The 12,919-nt window shown below is 34.5% G+C and overlaps 1 protein-coding gene across 1 annotated transcript; it reads right to left on the bottom strand.

Annotated features, from left to right (window-relative positions):
- Positions 1 to 2,422: 2,422 nt before the first annotated feature.
- LOC132155728 (GLIPR1-like protein 1) lies at positions 2,423 to 7,881 on the bottom strand. The gene is made up of 5 exons (XM_059564444.1): positions 7,456 to 7,881; positions 5,500 to 5,739; positions 5,301 to 5,416; positions 5,070 to 5,155; positions 2,423 to 3,250 (listed from the first exon to the last, which is right to left on the bottom strand). Exons 1-5 carry the CDS (start codon positions 7,627 to 7,629, stop codon positions 3,120 to 3,122), a joined length of 747 nt encoding a protein of 248 aa, XP_059420427.1. The 5' UTR covers positions 7,630 to 7,881; the 3' UTR covers positions 2,423 to 3,119.
- Between the last annotated feature and the right edge of the window lie 5,038 nt (positions 7,882 to 12,919).

Raw genomic sequence — 12,919 nt, forward strand, 5'->3', positions numbered from 1 at the left:
AGCAAGAATTGTTTCTTGAACAGGGAATCAGCATATTAGAATGATTTATGTGACACTGAAGACTGTAGTAATGATGCTGGAAATTGCTGCTTTGTATCACAGAAATACATTTTAAAACATATTAAAAATAGAAAGCTGTTTTCTTAAATTGTAATAATGTTTCACAATATCATAGTTTCTGCTGTATTTTTTATTATGAAAAAAAAGTACCAACCCCTAACTTTTGAGCCCTGATCTTGCATGTTTTTCCTCTAGCTCAATCTCCTCCCCTCAAGAGATGTCCAGCCAACACAGAAGTCACAGAAATGGTCCGTCCCGTGTTGTAGGTGACTGTAGAGTCAGGTTCAGGATGGAGCGGCCATCTATAGCCGTGTACTGTGGCGAAACAGCCTCTGCTCAGTGCTTAAGTGCACCTGTTCAAGTCGAGAGTTTGGGTCCTCTGTGTGGGCAAACATTCCTCTGTAACACGCCATCTGATTGAAAATTGGAATCTATTTGTGCAGAATTTTAAGCACATGTTGCTTAAAAATGACAGCAGTATAGAGCACACATTTTAGCATTGATATGGACTGGTTGAAAACACTGTAGCCAACACAAAGGTCACGCCTTCCTCAGAGGTTGAACTTACAGGACAGAACAGAGGAGAGCTGCGAGGGGTAAACAATGCTAATATTCCAGGCTTAAATAAAAATGTACAGAAAATGTACTCACCCTCAAACCATCTGAGATGTAAATGATTTGGTTTATTTCCTAATCGGAACTTGATTGGAGAAATTTAGCATTACATAACTTGCTAAACAATGGATCCTCTGAATGAGTGCCGTCAGAATGAGAGTCCAAACAATTAATTAAAACACCACACTAATCCACGAGTGATCCACACAACTCCAGTCCATCAATTAACATCTTGTGAAGCGAAAATCTGGGTGTTTGTTACACATTCATCATTAAGACTTTTTAACTTTAAACCATAATTTCGGGCCAAAATAGTCCATATTTCATAATAACATTTCCTTCAGTGAAAAAGTCAATAACCCATTGTCTTCAAAAAAAAATCACATCAAATCAACCTACCTAATTATTTAGAACTGTTTTGGACTGTTTCTACTTGTAAACGGTGCTTGATCTGTGCATATTTCTCTCCTGATTCAGACGAGATTACTTTTTCACTGAAGAAAGCTATATAGATTAAGGACTCATATTTTAGCCAGAAACAAGGCTAAGGCTAACAAGGTTTGAAGTTAAAAGCTTCATAACTATTTATCTGTTTCGGACAAACACATAGTTTTTTATGTCATAAAATGCTAATTGATGGACTGGAGTCAAATGAATTACTTGTAGATTATTGTGACTTTTTATCAGCTGTTTGGACTCTCATTCTGACGGCACCCATTCACTGCAGAGAATCTACTGATGAGCAAGTGATGAAATGCTACATTTAACTGTTCTGAAGAAACAAACTCATCTATCGTGGGTGGCCTGAGGTTACCTTTTCAACAAATTTCCATTTTTTGGGAGTGAACTATTCCTTTAAATAAAAATGAAGACTTGTTTAAATTCATCCCACAGCAATTATGTTCTGTGGAAATCAACAGCATGTAACAGCTTATCTTATATTTTACCCAGAATATGCTGATGTTGCTGGAGCACAAACCCAGTGACTCTGCCAGCAGAGTCTAAAAGACCTCCAGGAAATGCAATCGATTGATGGTCTTAACATGACAAGTCTCGGTTAGCCTAATGCAGTACACAAATAGAATAGAAAAAATATAGAACTAGTGTTTTTTTAAAGATAAATAGATAAAGTATAATTAAAATAAAATAGAAAGTGCTAGAGTTAGAGGGTACAAATTAAGATGGAACAGATTTTCCAAATTTTGCCTCATTTACCTGTTTGTGTAACTTCTTAAGCTCAACCAGCCTCTTACTAATATTCTGGTCTGAATTATATTATAAATATATTTTCAAAAAATATATATAAAAATGCAGTTTCTAAAGATATAAATACAACTCTTTAAAACAACTCATAAAATTCATGTTGATATTTTTTGTTTGGCTAAACAAAAAGTATGTTTTTTTTTTTAAAGAAATTTTCACATGATGAATTTAGGCAAAAAAATTAAAACATTATTATTCTTAAAATAAAAAATAAATAGTGCAGGATAGGTTTTCAAATTATTAAAATGCAGTAACCATAAGAAACCATCATGATATTCAAGACTCAAGACAAATAATGATAATTCATTATTATTTAATGACTCTGTCATGTATTCAGTGTTTATAAAAATTTAATTGATTTTTACTTAATGAGTGCACTTGCATCATTAAATGTTCAGATATTTTCCAGAAACCAATGAAGCATTTTTATTAAATGTTTTTGTCTACAAACATGACTCATGCATTTTTAACCAAATTTGTAAAGTATTTCTCCTTTTCTTCATCTCTGACATCCTTGTGTGTTAATTAGCCCAGGTGTACAGACATCCTAAAATAATATAACCATCAACAACACATTACTTATGCACTAATAGAGCACTGCTGATTGATTACTCAATTGATTAAATACACAACTACTTAATATAATATAATTCGTAACTCGTGACTCATAGCTGTTCTCACTCACGGCCTACAGTGTGCTATACATGCACACGTTTCCATGGGGACTGTAAAATCATCAGGAATGTGTCGTGACTACATTGCTTATATGTGTGTGAAACACACAACAAGCACCGTACTGATGTGTATTTTCACTATCACACACACACTCATATTCACGCTCCATAATCCTAAGAGGTTGTAACACACTTTCGAAATGAGAAGACAAGCAGTAAGAGTATAAAATATCAACCCAAGTTTATTCAGCTAGCACTTTTATGATGGGCATTCAAGTAAAATTTAAATTCCAGATTTCTAAATGCATTTATAGGCCTATTGTGTATATGGAACTAAAGTAAATGATTTACACACAGCAGAAAGGAAACTATATATATATATATATATATTTCTACATAACAGATTTCTTCTTATTATTTCAGTGATTGCTAATTTAATATCCAAGAAATTATGGAGAGATGCTAATTTTAAGGTTCAAATTCGAGACATTAAATTACATGATGACATTAATGTGTTTCATAAAAGTGAAGTAGCCAGCAAACTCCTAGTAGACACAGTCCAAGATCAGTCAGCCAATAGGAAATACTGTAGGCTGAAGAGGGAGGGCCATAGTCCCACCCAGGGAACCAGTCATATCCTGTACAGAGAGACATCACAGCGTATTTGAGCAAGATGTATGTTTGAAAGGCATCATACTGGTAAATGTATGCAAAGTGAATATAAATATGGAAATAAATAAAGTATAAAAACATTAAATTGGTATGAAGATATTAAGATACTTTAAATATTAACATCATGTCTGAAAAGTATTCTGTGAAATGTGCTATACAAATTAAATCGACTTGGCATTGTAGTGATGTACTGTCAAACTTACTTAATATAATGTGAATTTTGTTACATCTAAATGAATTGGTTTTAGTCAAGCCAAATATATGATTAAAAGGGGTCATATGATGCGATTTCATGTTTTTCTTTGTCTTTGGCTTGTTAAAAGTGTGCATATAGAAGATCTGTAAAGTCACAAAGATTAAAGTCTCAAACCCAAAGAGATATTCTTTATAAAAGTGAACGCTCAGCCACACTTTCCTAAAACGCCTCATTTAAACACTCCTCCATACATCTACGTCAGTGTGTGGGAAGATTTACATAACACTGCCCAAATGTATACGCAAAGAAAGAAGGCATAACTTTTATTCTCGCTGTAAAATTGTTGCCACCGCCATGTTGTGGAGAAGCTATATGTTTCGTCGTGAAAGCTAAACTACTTAGTTTGGTCTTACAAAAGAAGGCACAACTAGAAATCAGTGGTTAAGTTGTATTTACAACACTGTTGCAGAACAGTACAACCCAAATATTCGAGTGTGTGCAGCGCATTTTATCTGGATTTTATCTGGATATCTGCATTTTAAGGGGCGTAACACGCTTGAGGTATTCGGCCAATGACAATGCATTAGATAACCGACCAATCAGAGCACACATCACTTTTCAGAATGATGAGCTTTGTAAAAAATCAACAGAAAGGCGGGGCATAGAAGAGCAATAATAATGTACAGTATGTGGAAAATGTGTTTTTTTAACCTTAAACTAAGTAAACATTGCATTACACCAAATACACAACATAATGTTTGTTGGTAACACTTTATTTTAGGATCTCTTAACTAGTTGCTTATAAGCATGCATATTACTAGAATATTATTTATACATTTATTAGTATTAAGTAAGAAAATATGAATGCCTTATTCTACATGACCTTATTCTACATCTCTAATCCTATCCAATACCTAAACTTAACAACTAACTTACTAACTATTAATAAGCAGCAAATTAGGAATTTATTCAAGAAAAAGTTGTTGCTAGTTGTGAATAATTTTTCGCTATTCTAAAGTGTTATCGTTTTTTTTTAGCAATGTCATATGACCCCTTTAATATGGCTTCTTAAAACTGACTATACTGTAAAAAAAAAAAAAAAATTAAATAGATAATTGGACTATGCTTTACAAGATAGTGCAAGTAGTCTTTCTACTTTAAATTTCACATATAATTACATTTGCTACTTGCTGTTTCATTGTATTTAATTGTGAAATCTACTAGCAATTTCTAAGTGATTTTTTTGGTGTACATTATATCATTATATTACGTAAATGTGTCATTTTAAGAGTAAGATCAGGTAGACATACATTTTTATTGAAATAATCAAAATATAATATTAAAAATAAAAAATAATAATATTAAAAATAGTAAATATTCTTAATTTCGATATATATACATATATATATTAATACATATATATATGCTGTTCGTATGTATATATAAAAACACACATTTAAAAGAGAAAGGTCTGACTTTGAATGCTGTCATTATCACATGTCTTCATGAATATCTGTTTATAGAAGGTGCGAAAAGATAAACCCAAGTTGTTTAATTCTGTTTCTGTGTTTTATTGTGAAAGCTCTTACTACAGACGTTGTCTCGGCAGATCTCTGACCCACAACCGCTGCAGGCCACACCTGCTATACTTGGAGTTACACCATGAACATGTCCCCTGTAAAGGCGCATGTTACAATAACATTAATAAACATCACCAGGTTCCCGCCTCCTTCTTCCCGTGATTGTTACGTTTTTTTATTTTCTTGAACCACCTTTGGAACATTTTGCTGCATTTTTGCAAATATAAAGTCTTAACTTACGTGTCTCCGTAGTTGCACACAAAAATAGTGGATTCTGGGTTAGTGGAGAAGTTTTCGATTCCTTTATTGCACACATTTACAGCACAGCCCAGCTTAAAGCTTGTAGACCACATTAACTGAAACATACAATATGTGCACAAATCCATAAGGTTGATAAACAAAGCTTTCTTTGCTAAACAATATTCACAGCTGAACATACCTGTGCATAGTGGCCACACAAGCGTGAGCAGTTGTTATTTTTGAGTGAGTAAGCTCCTTTTCTGCTCCATCCGTGTATTGCGTTCTCCACTGAGAATGCTGAAAACGGAGCCCCCAGCCAGATGTTCTCACCCATCCACCCGAACAGCGGGTGCCCGAAATGTGCCAGCCCAGGGTGATGAGAGGCTTTACAGTGTCTTGCTCGGTCTCTTGCACCCTTGGCCAATCCATTATCCCAGGACTGTAGACAAACACACAAACAATAATCCAAATCAATTTGAATTACAAAACATGATATGATATGACTTAAAGGGGTCATATGATGCGATTTCATGTTTTCCTTTCTCTTTGGAGTGTTTCAAGCTCTTGGTGCATAATGAAGATCTGTAAGGTTGCAAAGACTAAAGTTTCAAATCCAAAGAGATATTATTTATAAATTCTAAATTCATGCATTTCAGGCGCCTTTATCCAAAGCAACTTACAGTGCATTCAGGCTATCAGTTTTTACCTAACATGTGTTCCCTGGGAATTGAACCCACAACCTTGCGCTGCTAAAGCAATGCTCTTGAGCCACAGGAACACTTATAAAAGTTTAGACTTGTCCACACCCTCCTAAAATGGCTCGTTCTAACACGCCCCCAAATACCTCACTATGTGTGAAGATTTGCTTAATGCCGCCCAGATTTTCATCCAAAGAAAGAAGGAGTGCCTTTTATTCTCGTTGTAGTATTGTTGTTGTCGCCACCAAGTCGTAAAGACACTGTGTGTTTCGTTGTGAAAGCAAAACTACTTTGTTTGGCCCTCCAATAGAGGACGATATCTGCTTCATCATGCCTAGAGCTGATCTGTGCTGTTCGCTGAGGAAATACATCAACTTTGCACTGTGGATCACCGGATCGGCTTTTACCATGGACGAAGCGGAGTTTCATTGAGAAAGTAAAACTATATATATATAATATATATTATATCAGGTTTAGAATGTGTTTTATGTTTATGTGTAGTCGCTCCGGCTGGTCAGGGCATCACATTATGTTAAAGGGGCATAACATTTCCATCACACGCTTGAGGTATTCAGCCAATCACAACGCGCTCGATAGCTGGCCAATCAGAGCACACCTCGCTTTTCAGACAGATGAGCTTTGTAAAAATCGACTCATCTCAGATGGCAGGGCATAGAGGAGAAACAATAATTTACAGTAGGTGGAAAATAAGGTGTTTTTTTTAACCTTAAACAACATTTCATTACACCAAATAGACCAAATAATGTTCTTTTAAGCGGCATCATATGACCCCTTTAAGATACAACTAACAGGGTTGAATGAACAAGTGCCACTAAAACCTACATTTAAGCCCCATTACCGAAAAGGTAAGTACAACGGGCCATTAGAATTAAATCTGTACCTGAATAACCAACTTTGTTTATTCCATGTTAAAATATGTATTTGAACCAATTCAACTACAATAACTTATATTTACAACATTAAAAAACAGGTTATTAGATTTAAAAAAAAAACCACACAATTCATATGATCATTGATGGAGAAATATCTGAGAATTTCCTTCCAGAACTCTCTTCAGGCACAATCCCAATCAACAAGATTCTTTGTTTTCTTTTCATTCTTCTACTTACAAAATAGGTACAGATCAATACAAACACAATAGGGAGCCTAGTAATATCTTTATTGCCATAGCAACCACAATGATTGTTGTACATATTTTTTTTTAAAACAAACCAATTACTCTGAGACAAAAACAAATGGCTGTTATTAAAGCGAAATATTACCACGAGCATTTAAAATGTGAAACACTGAGACAATGGGTAAACACACACAGATGAAGATGAACGTGAGTAAACAACATGCTAACTGCGTGAATGATTATGAACACATAAATACTATCATAAATGATTAATCTAAAGCGAAACACCAAACACCTGCGTCCTGAGCACCTGTCTTACCATTGAGCGCGCGCTGGCCGCAGGTGGAGTGGTGCGCGAGCGCTGCGCGTTATGCGCCAGCACACACCTGCGGATGAACTCCGGTTCCGTTATTTCCGGTAAGAGAGACAGGATGCCGCAGGAGCCGTACAGAAGCACCGATATCCGTAAGAGAAGACCGCCGAGAGAGTCCATAGCAGGAGCTATGCTTCGATCTGGATAAATGAGTCAATGGAGCATCACTGCAGGAGACGCGCTGACCTGTGCGTCATGGTGCCGTGGATTTGCCCACTCTCTCTCTCCCTCTCTCTTTCTCTGTCTGTCGCTGTCTTTCTGCGTCTGTCTGTCCGTCTTTCTTCGCACAGGGAGCTTTTTAAAGGACTAAAGCTGAACGGCCCACCGTGTCACGAAAAAATAAGATGCGCGTCAGGCTACTCTATGTCTTCATCCCTCACGCACAAGTTCACGCGAGCGCGCACACTTGTTCAAATATTAAAGCGTAAGACAAAACTACCCACTTTGACATATTTGGCCCGTTCATATTTAGAATCTATGTTTTAAAAATAAATTTTTTAGATGTCAGCTAAATATAAATTTACGTTCATTTATTTTAGATTTACCCGATCGTGTATTTAAGTTTTTAAGAAAAAATATTTAAATGCAGTAGTGGATATCAAACATTTAGAACGATAATGGTTGTTCTCATGGAATATTGCCTTTAACCACTATTTAATAATAAATAAATAAAAAAATATATATATAATAGTTTTATTTTAATGTGGTCTTCTTTCATTCAAGATTTATTTATTTGTTTGATTAAAAAAGTAAGATTGTCTCTTTTCATGGTCGGTTAAAGGATGTGTGTATTTTATTTTATTTTTATTTTATTTGATTATTTGTTTGCCATTAATAATTAGTTTTAATAATTTTGCAACAATTCTTGTTTACTAATATTTACTTGCTTGTATTTATTTTGATTTAGATTGTATATAAATAAACATTTACACAATGGTTTAATTTACTGCAGCATCTTAAATATTTTTTTTCTGTAATAATTTAAATTTACAAATATTTTTTCACTTAATTGTAAACATTTACACGAGAATGGATTATTTTGTTAAATTTTCTAGCTTTTTTACATACAGTACTTTTGCAACTTTTACAATATTATTACATTTAGATTAAAAATGTCTTTTTTACTTGTTCATGTATAGAAACGGAGTACTTACAAACCATACATTTGTATACCTTCAAAATTTGGTCCTTAGTAGCACAATTTTAGTTTTATTATCATTTTTTACTAAATATTTATCTTTATATACTAATTATTTTTTATGCAAGTCTCATTCATGATCATAGTCTTCATAAATGCATTAACACGGTATTTATTTTCCATTTAATTTGGGCATTTCAGACTACGTTACCCACAATCCTTTCATGAGCACAGTCACGTGTGTTGGGTTTAAAATCACCACAGAGCAACGTGAGCGGGGAAGTGAAACCCGTCTTAAAACCTGGTAATTTGCACAACTGTTTACGTTAATAATGGACAGCAGAGGTTTTCAGTTGCATTCAGGTCTAAAGATTGGGCTGGCCATGACAGGGTCCTGATCTGGTGGTCCTCCATCCACACCTTGACTGACCTGGCTGTGTTGTGTGGAGAATTGACCTGCTGGAAAAACCAGTCCTCAGAGTTGAGGAACACTGTCAGAGAAGAACGAAGCAAGTTTTCTTCCAGGGTGACCTCGTACATGGCTTGATTCATGTGCCCTTCACAAAGATGTTCCTGTAGCTCAAGTGGTAAAGCATTGTGTTAGCAAGCAAAGGTTGGGGGTTTGAATCCCAGGGAACACATGTTAGGAGAAAATTGTTAGCCTGAATGCAATGTAAGTTGCTTTGGATAAAGGTGTCTGCTAAATGCATAAATTTAAATTTAAGATGAATGTGCCCTATCCCAGCCTTGCAGAAGCACCCCCTGATCATCACCGATCCTCCATCAAATTTCTCAGTGGGTGCGAGACACTGTGGCTTGTATGCCACCATTAGACGACCAGGTGTTGGGCAAAGCTGAAGATTGACGGTCCAATTCTGATGGTCTTTTGCAAACCTCAGCCTATTCTTCTTTGCTTCTCATTGATGAAGGATTTTTTTCTAGATTTGCCCTGTCCCTAGGAGTCTGTTTTAAACTGCCCTCGCAGAGCACTTCTCCCCAGCTGCAGTTTGTTGTTCTTTTTATAGGTTGCTTGTTGGAATTCAACAGACACTGGAATGGAATGGCTGCCATATAGAGATGCTGATTTAAAAATAAATTTGGAATGGGTTTTAAAAAAAATTCCAGAGCTGTATAATATTTATCTGTAGAACCATGAGTTGTTCATTAATTATTTATGCAAGTAATTTAATAATTAAATATCTCAGAGTTCCAGCACTAAAGTTAGAGACCCTGCAAGACACGGAGGAGGAGGTGGGATAACAAGACATGATGCTGTGTAGATTATTAACTTGATTTAGCAAATGAAGTCCAAGTGGATTAAGTATTAATGTACATGTCATTTTGAACAGCATTTCCCCATAATTCCAGAGGATGCTGCTATCAAGATTGTCCCATGAGAACTGAAAGCATCATCTAAAAATCACAATCATGTCGTAATATAGGTCTGTTTTTCAGTGGAACAAAGAAGAATGATTTTGAAGTACTGATATTTTTCTCCAGTACCTTACAATGAATGTTTTTTGAGCTTCAGAGCTTTTTTTTTTTCTTTGTTATGTTATGTTTTTTCCCCACATAATAAATCTTTATGTCTGTTGTATATCAGTGTTATTTTAATATGATTTAGATACTATTACAGTTTTTTTTATATTCTGAATTTTATTTCAATTAACGTTTTCATTTCCATTTCAAGTAACAACATTTTTGTATGGTTCATAGTTACCTATAATAACCCTGCTGTACATAACTACAAGTGTGTAGATTAAGCATCTTGTGCCTTTCGCACCCGTGTTTTGCGACCAAGATGAAGGACTCAGTTAAAAAACAGGTGTTTGCTGTGGATCAAGGAGAATCATTACAGCTGAACCACAGAGTCCAGACACAGAGAAGTCCACTGTCCAATCACAAACTCAACCTGGATTCATCTCATTTCACCTGTAAAATCACAGCACAACCCAGCTACAGCCAGTCCAACACTGTACTACCAGCAGGAGGAGGGATGTTGGGAGATCTCTATAAACTCAATGAAATAAGCACAATGGTCAAGATGGATCATGTTCACTTTATAAATAAATCATATACAGCACCCTTACGTCACAAAAACACTTTGTAAACGTTCATAAAATTTGTTTATGAATTAGTCCTTCTTGTAACTCCAAAATGAATGTCATGGAAAACATTCCGAATGCTAGTGAATTTGCAGTCAATTTATTATTTAATTTTATACAAATTTTCCACAAAAAGCAGTTTGAAACTATTTCTATATTATTCTGTCCACACATTTATCATGCTTCTACACAAAAGTAATATTTTATTTTATTTTGTTTTAATTTATTCCACACAAAGCAATTGATATTTTATGTTTTAACATTTTATATTTTTTCCCACATGTATTGTTCTTACACAAAAACAAATTATATATATAATTTTTGTCCACACATTTATCATGTTCCTACACAAAAGCAATTTCAGATTTTTTTTTCCAAACATATATTTCCACACAAAAGCAGTTTAGTCTGTTGACCTCCATTCATTCAGACCAAACATCTTTTACATGTTTTTGTTGTCTCCCCCTGGCGGAGGGTGTTTGTTATGCTCCAGAAGTCCTATGGGAGCAATTAATGTGATTGGATGACCTATTTAATTGTTTGTGAGTAGGAGGAATCTGCAAGCAGTAATTGAGCAGGTTATGGTGGATCATCTGTCAAGGTCAGTATCTGTTTCTTTCTCGCTCTGTTCCATTTTTGTTCTCAGTTTGTGGTGAGTAATAACATTGTGAGGGTTTCTCTGATGCTCACCCAGGGCTGTCATTAGAACAGAATGCTGTGTCTGTCAGTCACATGAGTGTCCCTCCACGCTACAGGAGAACTCTTCCCCACACTAACTAAAACCCACACACATACATGACTCAGATACTAAACGCTCTCTTTCTCCCCTTCTGTCTCATACTCTTTGATTTGTAGAAGGTCACAGCGGTTACGTCCCCACTTACATTTTTATTTTTACATTTTTGTAGTTTTATACATAATGTTTTTGCTAAGGAAAGCATCACTGTTAAAATCACTTTGGACACCTTCACAAGCACATAGCAACTCATTTGCAACTACCCACAAGCGCTCAATAATCGTGATGGCCAGTTTTGCAAGTATACCACTCACATTTTCTTTAGAAAATATAATAGCATAAAAACATAAAAGTTCTCAGTTAGAATCTTGCAATTGTGTTGTCCAACATAATATTTGAAGGGAAAAATATACATTTGAAACACACACACACACACACCTATATATATATATATATATATTAATATATATATTAATATATATATATTAATATATATATATTAATATATATATATATATATTAATATATATATATTAATATATAAATTTACATTTTGATTTTACTGCTTCTAGGTAAAAGCACCTGCTAGATCAAAGTTTCCCAAGCTGGGGGTTCAAGATTTAATGAAAAGCTAATCATTAATTAATTAATATAAAATGTAAAATTATTAGTTTTTAAAATAAATCATTTCAAATTATGAATAAATCATAATCAAAAAAACATTTATTAAAAGATTAAACATTTGATTTGTTTACCTGTATTTCGGGGACCATTAACTGGCATCAGAAAATGGTGAGCATGCAAATGTGTTGTTAAATTATTGAAATATTAACTTGAACTCTTTATTTTGAGTATTTGAGGTATTTCAAGTATTTTGGGGTTTTTGAGAAAATATGTAAGGTCAAAAGGGTTCAGCTGACAAAAAAGCTTTTGAACTACTGTGTTGAAAAAGAGAGACTAAGAAAGAAAGAAAACTATTAAAGCAGAAAGCAGTGGTTTTGAACCTCAATTTCACAAAAATTACAAACTCTTTCGACATAATTTTCACTGATTTTGTCTTGAACACCGATCTAAAATTCTGCAAGACTGCTGTTTGTTTGTGCTCTTTTGCCATTATCTAAAATGCTACCAGAAACTCTAATTAAATATCAATAACTCATCTAAAAAACCATAAGTTACATTTACAGGGAAAAAAGAACAAATTAGGGGTTTTGTTTAACCCAAAGTGCGACAAAGAATCATTCTAGTTCAGTTTAGTTCATATTTGTTACCACTTCACAAAAAAAAACACCCATTCACATGCTTCTATTTTTTTCTTTGGTAAAGCCAAAGAGTTTTGTGCTATTTAGGTTTTCATTTTATGTCTGCAGAGTAAAAACTCAGAAGTCTTTAACGGAGAACAAGTGCCTGCATGACATCTCACAGGTTCAC

Source organism: Carassius carassius, chromosome 13, assembly GCF_963082965.1.
Source record: "Carassius carassius chromosome 13, fCarCar2.1, whole genome shotgun sequence".
NCBI lineage: Eukaryota > Metazoa > Chordata > Actinopteri > Cypriniformes > Cyprinidae > Carassius > Carassius carassius.

Excerpts from the sequence above, each read along its gene's own strand:
- LOC132155728 (XM_059564444.1), bottom strand. The coding sequence starts at position 7,629 with ATGGACTCTCTCGGCGGTCTTCTCTTACGGATATCGGTGCTTCTGTAC. Across the intron at positions 5,740-7,455 it reads CGGCCAGCGCGCGCTCAATG|TCCTGGGATAATGGATTGGC; the intron begins GTAAGACAGGTG and ends GTTTGTCTACAG. Across the intron at positions 3,251-5,069 it reads CTGCCGAGACAACGTCTGTA|GATATGACTGGTTCCCTGGG; the intron begins GTAAGAGCTTTC and ends CTCTCTGTACAG.